Source organism: Salarias fasciatus, chromosome 12 (assembly GCF_902148845.1).
Source record: "Salarias fasciatus chromosome 12, fSalaFa1.1, whole genome shotgun sequence".
NCBI lineage: Eukaryota > Metazoa > Chordata > Actinopteri > Blenniiformes > Blenniidae > Salarias > Salarias fasciatus.
In genome coordinates this window covers 28,116,002-28,131,543 of record NC_043756.1, presented here as the reverse complement: position 1 = coordinate 28,131,543, position 15,542 = coordinate 28,116,002, and the positions used below count along the sequence as shown (strand labels likewise).

Here is a 15,542-nt window from a genome sequence, read left to right as displayed (position 1 = left end):
ACACACACACACACACAGTTCAGTGAGAGAAACGCTGGCTCGTCTCTGCTTTCAGTTCATTTTGTTGCAAAGTGACAAGAGACGTTAAAAACATTAAAATAAGATGGAAGGACTATCATGAAACCTCCTCTTATGTTCATTTTGCAAATTTAAATTGTCTCCTGTGAAGCGGCGAGGAGCTCAACAAGTCTCAAACCAGAAATAAAACCTCAGAGTCAAAATACACACGGAGGTTTTGAGTTTCGCCTTTTTATTTTAAGCACAGAAATCAACAGTTTCGGTTTCGTGCAGCTTCTCATCGATTCATTAACGGCTCGAATAAATGATTCCCACATCACTCCAGGGTTTGATATCAAAGACATGTCAAAGAAATGAAAACACACAAAGGAATTCACAGGTCGTGGTGACTGTCCTCTGAAAACAAATCATACTTAACCAACACTACAACTGTTTTCCCTTTCAGTCAGTTTTCTCTGCAGCTCAAATGGAAAGAGTTCACATTCTAATCATTATGGCCTCCTGCTCCAAAAAATGAAATCCTCTTATTTCAAAATGCTGTAGTTTTAATTTCTAATATTCAGAAGATAAAATGATTAAAAAGAAAAAAGAAGCAGAAAGGTTTTGAAATATTTCAGCTTGTAAAATAACTTTCCCTTCGTCTTCCGATAGTTTGAGACGGAAGCACAGAGAGAGTTTAGCGCTTTATGGTCGATTATAAATATCTCAGAACTGACAGAAGAGTGGTCAGAGAAATCAACAGGAAGCAGGTGTGTTGACCTCCACACACTGTTTAGATCACAGGTGACTCATTTTGACGTTTGACAGCAGTAAAAATACCGTCAGTGTAATTCCAGTACCTTCAAACCTCACCTACGTTCCCCGAAGAGAACAAAGCTGAAAAAAGTGCAATATTATTAGTGACAGTTGGTTCTGTTTTTTTTTTTTTTTATCTGCTACATCCTCACGTGTGCACAGAAAACAAGCCGTTCAGCCTCATTCAAACCAGTATTTCTACGTAGAGCTTTCACTTTGTGATGACAGAAGCTTTTCAGAACAGAAAAGCATTGTAAAAATAAAATAAAAAAGCGGTCTAGAAGCGTCATTAAAGGATCAGTCATGAATTTATTCAAGTCAAAGGTGACGGCATTAAATATGAACAGTGTGTTCGACACTTCCAAACGCTTCAGTATATTCTAAACCTCACCTCGGGATGAGGAAACATCCAATTTCCCAGAATGTGAGTTAGTTTCCTTCTGAGTTTGTGTGAAACAGGGCGAGCATGCGGCTCTGCAAAAACACCTCAGCGGCACGACGAAGAACTAGATCAGTTTAGATGGAGTTCAATACAAAGAGGGAAATCTTACAAATTAAAGGCTCGTCTCATTGATACGATATGATAAAGAGCAGATCAGGCAGAAACCAGAGGAGATGAAGTGTTGAAAGTTCCCAGAACGAGGCGCAAAATACCAGCAAAGCCGCAGAGAGTTTCCAGTGAGGCAGGAAAGAGAAACACAACATCTGCGGCAGGGCTTTTCAAAATAAGAGGCAGGCCTCCACTGGGGGGCGTCAGTGAGCTTCAGGGTGGAGAGGTGAGGTTGGGGGGGGGGGTTCTTTTTCCCAGCATGATCCATTATAATCATAATGACAATGGAAAAATGAACAATATTTTATTACACTTGACCTTTTTGTAATATAAAAAAATAAAGGTGTGGAGCTAACCTTTGACCCCCGGTTACACAGCCAAGTTTCCTGAAATGAAAACCAGTGTGATTCTTTCTGGCACTTCGATCCCGTCACTGTAACTCTGAATCTTGGCAGGTTGAAACAAGGCAGGAGACAGTTTTTAGAAGAGAAGAGAAGCTAAATAAATACTCAAGTAGGGCTTTGAAATCCTCTCCTGTGCGTCTGTACGTCAAACACAGCGAGGAGATGAAGGCAGTCTGAATCGTCCTGCTGAGGTATCTGATCGTAGCACGCTGAGCCGGGGGTCAGAGGTCAACGGAACGCCTCCTCGGCCGGCCGCGGACGTCTTCATCCTGTCCGGAGAAATGCCCAAAGACACGACGTTTCACCTTTATGTCTGCTCATTTTCTGACACAAAAACTTCACGATAGTTCATCAAGAAAAGATAAAAATAACTTTCTGTTTGCTTCCATCAGCTTGTTTTTCTTTTGGGTGAAACTGCATGAGGGACTTACTGAAAGGAGAAGAGAAGGTAAACATGTTTGTTTTTTAATTCAACCTTATAAAAAAAAGGAGAGTTCATTAAAGATCAGGATAACTGAAAGTTAATGCCAGGTTTTGAATATTTTCTGAGCCACTTCTGCTTCTGTTGGACATCTGTCAGGAAGTGAAACTCTTACCACCTCAAGATTCTATTTTTGGTAAAAGCCACACTTCTTTAAAGGAAAGAGAGAGTTTTAGCCGAGTTTCTGATGTGTTACCACCTGAAACGGACTCATCCCGGGGTGGACGGCCCCGCTGGCGGCGTTTCCCATGACGCTCAGTGCCCTGCCGTGTCTCCTAAATAAGTGACGAATGTGGGAATTTGAGTGTTTGTATGTGAGTACATCTGTGTGTGAGTGACTGTGTGATTACGAAGAGGGTGTAGTTATACACGATATTTTTATATATATTGATTTTTTGTTTATATTACTGTAATGCACTTTGAGTTGATTTTTAATGTGAAAAGTGCTCTATAAATAAAGTTTGATTGATTGATTCACGTGGTGACGTTGTGAATATTCAGCGTAGGGAGAGTCAGGCAGTAAAACAACCGGACCGGCTGTGCAGACAGACAGACCAGTCGCTCCTGTGTCCTAAATGAACCTGTTATTAATGGAGTCTGGTGTTTTAAACTGCTGTTCATCAGCTCCTCGATCACAACGGCAGTGAGTCTGAAGGGAAATGTGTTTTCAGTGACTCCAAGCACTGTTGTCATGGAAACAGAGCCTTCAGAACCTTTTTTTTTGCGTGGGGTGGGGGGGGGGTGGGGGGCAATGTTGGGTCGTGAATAAACTACACACCGTTTCCGCCGTGTCCGCCGTCTCCTCGCCCTCCGTGTGCTCGCTGCCCTGCGTGAAGGCTTCGAAATCCGACAGCGCGCTCTCCACCGCCTCCTCGTCGTAATCCGTCTGGTACTCATCGGAGAGGCCGTCTGGGGGGGGGGGGGAGATGTTCTTCCTGATTAAAAGCTCAGGTTCGGGTTCTTGCAGCTGTTCTATACATTCCAGTTTTCCAGTCTGACCGATGAGGGGAGAACTGACCGTCCACTAGCGCCGTCTTGACCGGTTCGATTCTCGACACGATCTCGGCCAGGTCGGTGAAGGAGGCGTTCGGACACGTGACCACCTGAAAGACCAACAGATGGATGGGAGGAGGAGGGGGAGGAGGGGGAGGAGGAGGCGTCTCTGTGACCCCACCTCTCCCCACAACAGCGCCAACTACTGTCCGTTTTAAAGCTGATTGTGCAGTGGGGGTGGGGGGGGGGGGCACTCACGTGGCCGGCCCTGGTCTTGTGGAACTCCTCCTGGTGGCGGTCCTTCAGCATGCTGTCCACCACGCCGCTGCGCTGCCACACGTCGAACAGCGTCTTCCCGTGCTGGTATCCCACCTCCTGCAGCCCGGACAGCCACACACTCATCAAACTCACACACAGATCAGAGCCGGGGCACAGCGGGGCGGCGGCGGCGGGGGAGGGGGGAGGTCTCACAGCGATCTCGTCGAACTTGCCGAACTCCAGCGTGCCGTAGCGGTCGATGGGCGGCCGGATGTACTCGCAGTACTCGCTGTCCCGGACCAGCTCCAGCTGGCGCACGCAGCACACGTAGGCCAGCCGGTTCTGGATCTCGGCCATGTTCAGGACCTGGGGGGGGGGGGGGGGGGCCGAGATGCAGAGCTTCACACACCGCCCAGGACGGGTTTCTGTCACACACTGCCGCCGGGAGGCGTCTCCCCACCGCCCTGAACTGGGAGCACCTTCACTTTCTCCGCCAGGGGATTGAGCCTCTTCCACAGCAGCCACCAGCCGTTCAGATGGTCTCCATAGTTGGTCAGATTGGTCTCATCCCGGCTTCCGACGTCGATGGCGATCACGACTTTGGCGCCCATGGAGCGAGCCACGTCCGCTGGGGAGGAAACGTATCATGACTCCAGCCGCTTCCGGTCAGTGACCGGTGTTTTCCTTCCTCACCTGGCAGGTTGTTGATGTATCCGCCGTCCATCAGTAAATGTCCGTCTTTGGGGTCACAGAGCGGCGGCAGGTAGCCGGACAGAGACATGCTGGCCCGGACGTAGCGCCACAGCGAGCCTGAGGAGTTCATCCCAGAAGACGTGAACACTGGGAGGTACTGGCTCAGAGCAGCGCAAAAGACAAAACCAAAACACCAACGAGAAAGAAACAATCCAAGAGGGATCAGCTCCCTACATTCTGGGAGGAAACACCAATGAAGCAAAACCTGCTTTCAGGTGTGAAGCCTGAGGGGGAACAGGTCGTTCACTGTTCCCACTGAAGGTGAGTCTGGATCAGAAAGGAAGAAAGACACTGATCAAGACGCACCGTACGTGTGAACCCTCATGGAGAACGCCGTGATGTCTGTGGTAATGTTGAAGTAGGGCAGCCACAAGTCCTGAAACAAACAAACAAAACATTATTAGACCAGATAATAAACACCCTAGAATGAACACACAGTAAATAAACACTGTTATGTTTTCAGTGAATCTTTTAACCCAACATGTTTAAGTAAAGTATCTAGAAACTGTCATGGAATGCAGCTTATTTCCATCCCGCTGCAGAGAGGCTGTTTTCCCGATGGCCCTGAACGCACCTCGATCTGCCGGTCCTTGAAGACGGAGCTGATGGTGGAGTTGAAGGAGGCGCCGGAGAACATGGAGGTGACGGGGTAGGTCAGGTCCAGGATCTTCTTGAAGAAGGAGGTCATGTCCTGGAGGACAGTTTGGAGCGTTTAGAGAGAAGAAGAGCGTTTGGCCCGGAGCCGCCGCCGCCGCCTCCACCCACCATGGCCCACTCTCGAGCCCGGACCCTCATGCGGCTGTTGCTCTTCTCCTCGGCGTACAGCGCCCCCATGAAGGAGCCGATGGAGGTGCCGCCCACCAGGTCGACGGGGATCCCCGCCTCGTTCAGCGCCCGCAGGATGCCCACCTGAGAGCAGCCCCTGGACAGAGGGAGGATCAGACGCAGAGCTCACCACGGCCCCCAAAGCACCCAGCTGGCTGATCAAACGTCACAGAAAATTTTTACAGCAAAGGATTAATCTCTCCTCTCAGGTTTAAGGTTTTGCCCTCAGTTCAAACAGCGACCTCTGGTGGCAGTTTGTCATCAAAGGAGACTCCAGCGCTGCTCTGGGCCTGTTACGTTTCTTCACCTGCTTTGTGACCTCAGGCTCCGTCTGATTGGCTGAATGTGCTGACGTGTGGAGTTCAGCCGGCCTTCTGCTCATTTCGCATTCTGCATGTTGACATTACGATAGATTGCAGCTGCACTCGAGTGTAAACAGTGTTCCTACTAACAGCACCTCAGCGTTTCTATGCAGTACATTAACTCTGGTTTAATATCGACGCAGCAGAGGGAGCTGCTTGTTATTTTGTGAATGTCTATTTTCTTTCTTATTTTAGGTCTTTACGATATCACGAAGCCAGGATTGATATCTGTTTGATCAGTTTTGTCCACATGTCAGATATTTGATGCCCCTGCTTCATATAGCCACTAAAATCAATGCATAGTTCGGCGTCCAGGAAGGAAACTTGAGCTTTATGAGGATGAAGAGGAACGTTCTCACACACTGTGTCTTGTCTGTGTTGGTTCCTAACTGTGTGTTGAAGTTCCCGGCTCTACCTGGCTCCGCCTCCTCCCAGCACCAGAGCGATGCTGTTTCCTGTCAGGATCCTGGCCAGCCGGGAGAAATCCGAGTGGCGGTCCGGACACTTTTCAAACACACGCTGGTACAGCTCCCTCTGTAAACACACACACCACACACACACTGGGCGTGAAGCCCTCTCTGGACCCGGTGGACGGACCCGCTCTCGGCCTCCTCTGACGCACCAGCTTGGGTAAACTCCTCCTGGAGAAGACTCTGCGGGGGCAGGACAGGTGGTGGTGTCTGGAGATCCAGGTCCGCATGTTGAGCCACTCGGCGGTCCCTCTGGGCGGGGGGCCGTCCTCCCGGTGCAGCAGCACCAGCTGCTTCTGGGCCCGGACCGAGCTGCCCTCCAGCATGCGCTCCAGCTGCAGGGGGCGGGGCCGTTAGCTGGACGCGGGACCGGCCGGTGTTCAGCGCCCCGCCGGGGTGTGTCCTCACCGACCTCGCCCACCGCGGGCTCCTGCTCGCCCACGCCCACGATGATGATGCAGTCGGCCTGACGGATGCAGCGCTGCGTCCACGGCGTGAGGCTGGGGTCCGACTGGTACAGGACGATCCGGTGGATGTCCTCCTGCTGGCCCAGCCAGCTGGACAGACGGTACTCGTGGACACTGTGAGAGAGAAGGCCAGCCATGGACGTATACTGACGAATGCAGAAGACACAACAAATTCAACTCTGGCAAATTCGAGGACAAAACGTAAATTTAGGCCGGATCGGAGCCTCTAGTGGCCTGGTTTTGGCCCACGGGCCTTTTGTTTGACACCCCGGCTGTGTTTTCATACCTGTCCAGAGCCGCAGAGCCCAGGCGCTGTTTGATGATGTCACTGGTCAGGAGGAGAGGCGGGCCTAAAAACAAAACATGTTTCGACAATGGAAAGTTTTGGTAAAGAAATCCAACCAATGAGGAGTTCAGGAGGTGACACCAGGGTGTGTGTGTGTGTGTGTGTGTGTGTGTGTGTGTGTGTGTGTGTACCGATGCCGCTCAGGGCGTGCTGCAGCTCCAGAGTGAAGGCCGTCAGCGGCACGTCGTCGGACACGGGCAGGATGGCCACGGTGGAGAGGTTGGACGCCGGATTCCCAGAATCCCACTTACTGCTGGGCGTGTGCAGACCCAGGCCTCGGTCTGGAGGGAGGAGCACCGCTCCAGTTATCACTACGCCCTCCCCCCCCATCGTGTTTCAACTCTCTGAGAGCGACTGAAGCGTGTTTACCTGCCAGCGGCCCGCTGACCTGCTGCATGTTGCCCAGGATCTTCTGGCCCAGCAGGTGGATGAGGCGGGTGACCACCTGCGGGTAGCGCCTCTTGATGGAGTTGAGCGCTCCTTCAGGCAGTTTGGCCAGCTCGGAGTCTCGTACGGCGTGCACGGTGGTGGCCCGGTTCATGTGCGTCAGAGCTTCCACCTGCCCGGAGGGAGAGAGTCTCCGTCGGGACGTGCTGGCGTGGCGCCGGGCGGACTCGCCGCGCCGCGGAGACTCACCACGCCGATCAGATCCCCCCGACCGTACTCCCCCACCAGCTCCTTCTTCCCGTCATCTTTCGCGATGACGGAGCGCAGCCGGCCGCTGAGGACGATGAACGTGCTGTCCGACTTGTCGCCCTGCCTGAAAACGCAAAACAAACAGAAGAGAAGTTTATTGACATCGAGGAAGATGCTCTATAACCTGGATGTGAGCCTAACGTCACGTCAGCTATGAGCATGTTTCTTCATGACTCATTCACACTGATTGATCAATTACGCGGCGGTTTTGGCGGGATTACCTGTAAACGGCCCGTCCGGCCTCCACGGCCATCCAGTCCAGAGCGAAGTCGATCTGTCGGACGAAAGGCGAGACCCTCCTGACCACGGTGTGCGCCACGTTCAGGACCACGCGCGGCTCCTCCCGCATCATCCTGCAGGGCGAACGGAGGACCGGAGTCAGCGGGGAGGAGAGAGCCTCCCGGAGGGGGGCGTGCCGCCGGCGCCGTCCTACTCGTAGAAGTGGGCCTTGGAGATGGAGAGGAAGGTGCAGTCTCTCTGCGCCCGCACGGTGAAGATGAGCGGCTCCCCCGTCAGGACGGCCAGGTGACCCACCATCTCGCCGGGGTGGGCCACGAACAGCAGGCTCTCCTCCTCGCGGTCGATCATTCGCTGGTAGACGTGCAGCAAACCCGAGATGACAAACTCCACGTGCGTGTCCTGCCGGTTAAACCAAGACCGTCAGGGCATTCACTTTTGTGGTGTACGAAGACTCAGTTCAGGTTTCACTGTTGACCTCTTGACCCCCCCGAACCGACCTGATCTCCCTGATGAGCCACGACCGTCCCGGCTTTGACCTGACGAAGAGTCACCCTCCCCTCCAGAAGGCTGGGATTCTGGACAAAGAACAACTGTCTTCACGACCGCCTGTATCCCCACTGAGAGCGCAGGAGGGGTGTTGCATTGTGGGATACCTCTATCTGGATGATCTGCAGCAAATCCTTTTTAGCGGCCTCGAAAATGGCGTTGACCTTGTTGTAATGGACGTTCTGAGCTCCGGTCTCGCTGTAGTGGTAAACGGCGGACGGGGCGTGCTGCATGGTCACCGTCTTCTTCAGGATGGACTGAGGACAGACAGATGTCTGCATGAGGACAAAGTTCAGTCGCTCTTCAACAAGACGCTCGAGAGGATCTGTCAGTGGAGACCTTCACGGGACTCGGAGGCGCCGCCTCTTCTTTGGAAACTCGAGCTCGTTCGTAAACTCTGTTCAGGTCCAGCGACATTTCACCTGAGAGAAAATCACTTTTAATCCCATCATGAACAATAACAGCATAAAGGAGTGTGTTAAACCTTTAACTGCGGCCACAGTGTGTAAGAACTGCATCACGGGTGTGTTTACTTGTAACAGCCATGGGGTTGGACAGCGAGCGAGACTTCTTGCATTTCATGGAGGACATCTCGGACGGGCTGGACTTTTCTGCTGCAACATCCCGGGAAGAAGAAGATGATCATGGGTGAGAAAAACATCAGGACAGTAAAGGCATCACGGTGAAAGTCTACAGAAAGGAGGATTTCTGACCTGTGTCTGATTTCTCAGAGCCCGGTTCATCCGAGTGCGACTGCTGCCGGCGGAGGTTTTTATGAGGGTGAGTCTCACCCAGGACGTTCGCCAGGGACACCAACGAGATGGCCTGACTCTCCTGCGACACACGAACGCATCACTGTGAGGTACTCCGATCAATCCAAACCATTGAAAAGACACCATTTCACCCTGATTTAATGCATTTCCTTGAATAGTCTACCTGCGACAGGTGAGGGACTGTGAAGTCTTAAAAGGGTCCAGGTGTTCCAGCAGTTTAACAGGTTTATTTATATGGGTTATGTAGGAAAATAAGATCATCAGGAACCATAAACAAATCTGAAAGGCGGCTGGAGTGTGACATGTTTCCGTTTAAAAGAGATCAAGAAGATCTGATTATTCAAAGGCAGCTTTTAAATGGAAGTACAGACAACTACTGACATACATCTTTGTCAATGTCATTATGTCAATATATGTCAATAGATGTTTTGTAAAAAAAAAAACTAATAAACAATAATCCTAACTGATGTCATCTAATTTGCATAGCTGCTCATTTGCATATCTAGGTCAGATTAGATGGTGATGTCATAGAAACTGATACATTGTTGCCAACTCCCCATCAGGAAAGTTCTAAATGACAAAATCATGCAGAAAGAAGGAACCGTATTGGTGCAAAGTGCATCACATGACATGACAGAGGTACAGCCATAGAGCCCTGATGGTTCAGAGGCACCTTTTAAATGGAAGTACACACATCTATTAACATACATCTGTAGTGTTTTATTATCCTTTTACAAATGTAGAGATGCTGTCTACAGCTACCAATGAAATTTGATTGGTGTCTTGTCTCACATTATCACACAGCAACATTTGAATTATTTAAATTAATTAATCCTGTTTGTAATTTATTCTGTCAAGTGTTTATTTATTTCATTAATATATTCAGTTTTATAATAAATAACTGAGCATGCATCTTAAAGTCCCAATAAGAGAGGATCCAAATTCCTTCATATTTCTTTCATATTGAACATTTTTTATAAGTAATGCAATCTTAACTTTGTCTAGTAATTAGTTACTTTTAAAATATAACTCAGTTACTAACTGGGTTACCTTTTTTGAAGAAGAAACTATTAGCTAATTGTTTTTAAAAGTAACTTGCCCAACACCTGATATCGGCGATGCTGCCATGACAGACAGCGACCTGGTTGCTATCGAACCAGCCTCAAAGTCACACTGTCTGGTTGAATTTTTAAAAACATGTCGAATGCAACAGCCATAGAAGTTACTTTGTTTTTTGACATCTCTGTGTGTTTTACAGCAGAAGGTTTCATTAAAATTGGCTTCATGTTGAGATTGTAGTCATTTTCTATGGGAATTGTTGACAATTTCATCACTTGTGTCATGAAAGAAAAACTTTAGAGTTGAAATTTGAAGGTTATTCTGGCATTATTCCACCAGTTCAGCCACCTGGAGGTGAAAGTGGACAGTAGGTGGACCCTGAATAGGACTTCGTGTTCACTGCATATTTGTTGTTCGGCACTGTGTTGCACTGATAGCTGGACTAAACAGAACCGTGGTCCAGACGGCGGTCCAGACGGAGGTCCAGACGGCTCTGAACGCTGTGGCAGGAGCTGACACTCTGCAGCAGACCGGCGCTCACTGCACATTTTTAAAACTCATCTTAACATCCATTTTTACACCTTTGGCTTCTAACATAGTTTGAGACTCTGCTCCTGTTTTTATTGCTTCTGTTTTATTGTCTGTATTGTATTTTTATTGTTTTAATGCTTTAAGGTTTTTATATCTACGCCCAGCACTGTGTCACAGCTTCTGTAGTTTTTTAAAGTGCTTTATAAATAAAGTTGAGTTGAGCTGAGTTGCATCTCTAAAAAAAGTCAATATTTACAGTGTAAACATGCACAGTACCGGGTTGAAGAGCTCAGTGGTGAGGCCCAGGTAGTTGTGCAGGGCGAGGAAGGTGACTCTCTGCAAACGCACCATTATGATCTGCAGCACAGGGAGGAATTTAAACAATAGTAATGATTTATCTTTATAGAAGGCACCATTAAAACAAAGTGTCGTGACAAGAAAAAGCAGCAATGACAACCACCCAAGAAAAATACATGAAACTCTGTTTTTATTATTTCAAAATTCCCAAATATAAAACTAAATAATGTAAAAAAAATTAGAACTATTTATCAAAATGATGTATTGAAATTTTCTAACATTTAAAAAAACATGACAAAACATATCTAATTGAATTCAAATGAAATAAAATGTTCATATTTGCTCATTTAAAATAAAAGTTGACATATTGATATATTTTCTGTTCCTTGTTAGATGTGAGTGACGATGAACTGGATGACCAGTGAGATGCTCTCCAGTTCTCCCTGGACGTTACCTGGATGACTCGGATCAGAGTCTCTGGATATTTTTCAAAGACGGACTCAAAGGCTGCTGCTGGAAGACGCAGGACGGTGGACGGCGCCGCCGCCCTCGCAGACACGGTCTTATAGGGAGCCGTATAACCCTGAAATATGGAGAAAGATCTTTATTAAAGACAGAGAGGTGATGGAAACGATAAACTATGAGAAATGTCTTTGCAAATGGATGTGATCGGCTCTTGTAGAGCTGTTCCTCCACATTTCCCACAAGACATTTCAGCCTTTTTTGTTCATCTTTAAACAGCAAATCCCAGTAAGAGTCCTTCAGGCTGCAGACGTACGGTGATGTTGTCCAGGATGCTGAGCAGACTGTGGACGCTGTCTCCCGTCAGCACCTCCTTCACCACGGCGTCCGTCCCGTCCTGCAGGGAGGACACACACACACACACACACACACACACACACACACACACACACACACACACACACACAGTGGAAAAGACAGATGTTGCAAAGATCTTATGTTGCATAAATGAAGTTTCAGTTAAAATTGACCTGTTATGTTTTTTCTTTTATCCGATTTTTGCTGTTTCACTCCTTATTTTCAGCATTTATTTGAACATTTTTGCAGTTTAAACAGTGTTGGCTCTTTTAAAGCAGTTTTACATGTTTCTTTCCTTATTTTTTTGTCATTTAAGCAATTTTCCTCCCTAATTTCCTTTCTAAAAATCCCCTCCTTCTTCAAAAAGTTGCTCCGAGCACAGCTGACACCCAAAGCACAGGGAGAGTTCTCGTGTCCACTGAAAGCGTGGCGGTGTCGACGGGGCCTCACGCTCTCGCGGATGCACAGCTCCAGCCGGCCGTCCTGGACCACGTAGATGCTGTCGTCGGTGTCTCCGGGTCGGAAGAGCGCCTCCCCCTGGTGCAGCTGGATGACCACCATGTGACGGCACAGCTCCAGGAAGAGGGGCTTCTCGAAGTGGCCCAGCACCCTGCAGGACCACGGGACACACACCATCCTGGCTTCAATACAAACACTCTACAGTCAATCAATTGAAATGAAAAGCAGTAAAAAGAAAAGAGAAAAAAAAAACCAGCAGGCAGATAAGACGACTTGTCTGGATTCCAACAACAAACGTGAGCTTGGAGTGATCCAGACAGTGTCTGAGCGATGGATCGATAAAGTTTGTGTTCCGGCTGTGGACTTTGCTTGGAGCTGCTGACCTGACGTTCTTCAGCATGTACAGCACCTCGGACGGCAGGTGCGAGTTCTGCACGTCGAACTCCGTCAGGTCGGCCTCCAGCAGGCAGGGCGGGGGCTCTTTGGGCTGCAGGGTGGGGGGCTCCCTCCGGATACGCAGGATCCTAACACACACACACACACACACACACACACACACACACACACACACACACACAGGAATACCACTGAAGCTGCAAACCTGCCCGCTGATAACAGCTTATCTGCTGAGATAAGGGTCCGCAGGGCGGACCCCTGAAGGCAGATTACTCAGCCTGATTTATTTCCGACCGCCGGATCAGAGACGTGCTCACTTGCGAGCGATGGACAGGACTTTGGTCCTCTTCCTCACCCTCTGCCGGGACGCCGAGTTTGAGTTGTTGGGAGGGCCGGAGGACAAGGTGGAAACCTGACGGGAGGAAGCAGCTCCGTTTGTTTCAGGAGAAAGAAAGGCGGGAGACAGCACCAATCCATTGTTATTCCAGTGCCTCCTTTCATCTGGACAATTAAAACTCATCTAAGAATAAAAGCCCTGACCCAGAGGCATGCTGGGAGAGAGGAGTGAGCAGTGCTTAGCTTCTGTTCGATTACCGCAATCACCCAGCACAGCCAGTCAGATCACCTTCCTCATGATCTTGCGGCCGTAGAACATCACTTTGTCCCTCTTCCTGAAGCGGTAGTGGGGGCCGCCGGCCTCCTCCTCTGCAAACCACCACAAACACTGTGAGACACTGAGCTGTCCAATCACAGTCATCTTACTTACAAGTTTCATTAAAAAAAGAAAAAAAGCCTCAATAACTCAAAGTAAGAAACTGTCCACGCGTACAAATTACTTATTGAGCCCAAGATTTCATGATACATACTTTTACAGAGAGAAACAATAAGTTGACTGAAATGTGCTCTGAAGCAGCGCTGAAGGACACTCACTGGACACTTTGTATCTTCTGTATAGGAAAAAGACGAAAACGCCGACGACAGAAACAGCCACCCCGGCTACGATCAGCACGGCCGTCCACTGCACAAACCAAAAAAGATCATGTTTTTTTATTCAGAGTTAAAGCATTGAACATTAATCCAACCCTGCACGTCAGAGGGGTTCAGGAAACGGCTTTAAACCACGTCCATCAGACTCTCCAGTGCATTTACAATCATTCATGGAGTCCCAACCCTTTCTGAGTATGTTTTAAGAATAACATCCTGATGTTTAGACTTGAAAGCGGTTCTTCAGTTACCAGATTAGCTTCTGTTCGTTCCTCCACGAAACGCTGCATCTGAGCTCGCAGCTCACTGCCCAGATGGACGACCGTCTGAAACACAGACGACGGCGTGAAACAATCAGAGAGCAAACGTCTCCCGTCCCGACTGATCCAGCTGGAGGTGCTGAAGCAGTCCGCCGTCATCACAACGCCACAACTCGAACCTTACCGGGTAAACGCTGCAGCTCTCCTCCTCATCCTCCTCCATGTCTGCAACATCAAACAAATAAACACAACAACAGATTTTACAGAGCATCTTCCTCAAGCTAACAGCTGGAGTGCCTGTAAATCAAAACATATTTTCTACAATATCCAGGAGGTACTGGTACTAATGAACGGAGGAAAAAACCTTGCAATGTATTTCTCTGACAACAATAGTCTTGAAAACATGGATTAAAACTTAACTTAAAAATACTGGTTCCTGTTATTTACAGACAAAGAGCATTTGTTTGTTTTTATTTCACAATATGCCATGTTTACACGCATGTTATGGATTGACTGTCTGCAGTTCACACCATCTAATCCACTTTGGTGTGTATTAATAATAAGTTATTATACGGCTGAATAAATCCACAGCTTGGCCGGCCACATCTGAGCCCCTGTTGGCCCCCGGGCCTTATGTTTGACCCCCCTGAGGTAGATGATTTATCAGCATTTGACCTGCATTTCAATAACTCCAAACAATAAATAGAGTCAAGCATTTCTAGAATAAATTCAAGCCACTGTGAGTTAAAACCAATCTTTTAGCAGCGGTGCAGCTTAACAGGCCATGCGCGCTCCCGCGTAGGGCACGCGATTCGCGGTGGTCGCTATTAACGCGTAACACCAGTTTATTGTCCGTTAATCACGATATTTACCGCCCGGAGGGGTTTTAAAGCTCGGGCCCGGTGCCTTTCACAGGGTCCCGGGGCAGAAACAGAGGGAAGGGGGCAGTTAGCAAAGTGGGGTAAAGATCACCTGCCCCTCATGGGGTCAGTGTTTGTAACCGGACACGGACACGCGCACACGAGTCCTCTAAAAACAGACACACAACTGAGCAGAAGTACACAATTCAAGCCATTCCAGGGGAAATGTTCACACTTTGTCTGTAAAATGAGCCTCAAAGGTCGTTTCTGACGCTTGTTGAGATTTATTCTGCTTTTTTGTGCCAAACTTCATTCAGAGAGAGATTTCTTTTTCAGAGTTCAGTGTTAAATCAACAGCGGAGTTGTAAAGTCTGCAAGTTATTCCCCTTTATAAATGAGAGCAGTAACACAAAAGAGATCAAATAAGAACAAATTCACAAATAAAATTACACATTTAACAGGACTGAGGAGGAAGTGAGGATAAAATAATCAATATTCACCTGCAGCTTCAGTCCAGACGAGTTAAAGTTGGAGCGAATCCCTCAAGACAACAAAAACAAGAGGACACACGCAGTCCAAAGTGCAGAGTGAAAGTAGTCTGCAAACACACACAGTGCACACACACAAAACGCACGAGACACTGCAGACTGAAGCCCGACAACAGAAAAGCAGTTAGACTCTGCACACACTTTACACACTCCTGCCTTACTCCAAACAAAGTTTTCTGTGCATGTGAGTGCGTGTGCGCGTGTGAACATGTTAGAACGGTGTAACAACAAGTGCGTGGGCCAGATTTGAGGTTCCGGGAACACACATCACATTAAAATCCATCTACACAAAAAGATGCAGAGGCTTTAATGTGTAGCAGAAAGTGGTGCCAAAAAGACGAATGATGCTTGG

The 15,542-nt window shown here is 48.5% G+C and overlaps 1 protein-coding gene across 2 annotated transcripts; it reads right to left on the bottom strand.

The window, feature by feature from the left end:
• Positions 1-814: 814 nt before the first annotated feature.
• On the bottom strand, positions 815-15,368 carry pnpla7b (patatin-like phospholipase domain containing 7b). 2 transcript variants are annotated; one of them, XM_030105400.1, is made up of 35 exons: positions 15,143-15,368; positions 13,967-14,007; positions 13,774-13,848; positions 13,469-13,556; positions 13,164-13,243; positions 12,856-12,950; positions 12,526-12,666; positions 12,134-12,293; positions 11,643-11,723; positions 11,319-11,447; positions 10,844-10,924; positions 8,918-9,038; positions 8,738-8,818; positions 8,544-8,626; positions 8,312-8,461; positions 8,156-8,233; positions 7,852-8,057; positions 7,640-7,771; positions 7,359-7,482; positions 7,092-7,281; positions 6,854-7,003; positions 6,663-6,726; positions 6,322-6,490; positions 6,062-6,244; positions 5,855-5,973; positions 5,018-5,174; positions 4,827-4,943; positions 4,559-4,628; positions 4,193-4,309; positions 3,979-4,127; positions 3,713-3,865; positions 3,500-3,616; positions 3,267-3,351; positions 3,027-3,157; positions 815-2,036 (listed from the first exon to the last, which is right to left on the bottom strand). In XM_030105400.1, exons 2-35 carry the CDS (start codon positions 14,003-14,005, stop codon positions 1,989-1,991), a joined length of 3,963 nt encoding a protein of 1,320 aa, XP_029961260.1. In that variant the 5' UTR covers positions 14,006-14,007; positions 15,143-15,368; the 3' UTR covers positions 815-1,988. The 2 variants fall into 2 exon arrangements, with proteins under 2 accessions (XP_029961260.1, XP_029961261.1); XM_030105401.1 differs by lacking the exon at positions 15,143-15,368 and adding an exon at positions 14,655-14,689.
• Positions 15,369-15,542: the final 174 nt, after the last annotated feature.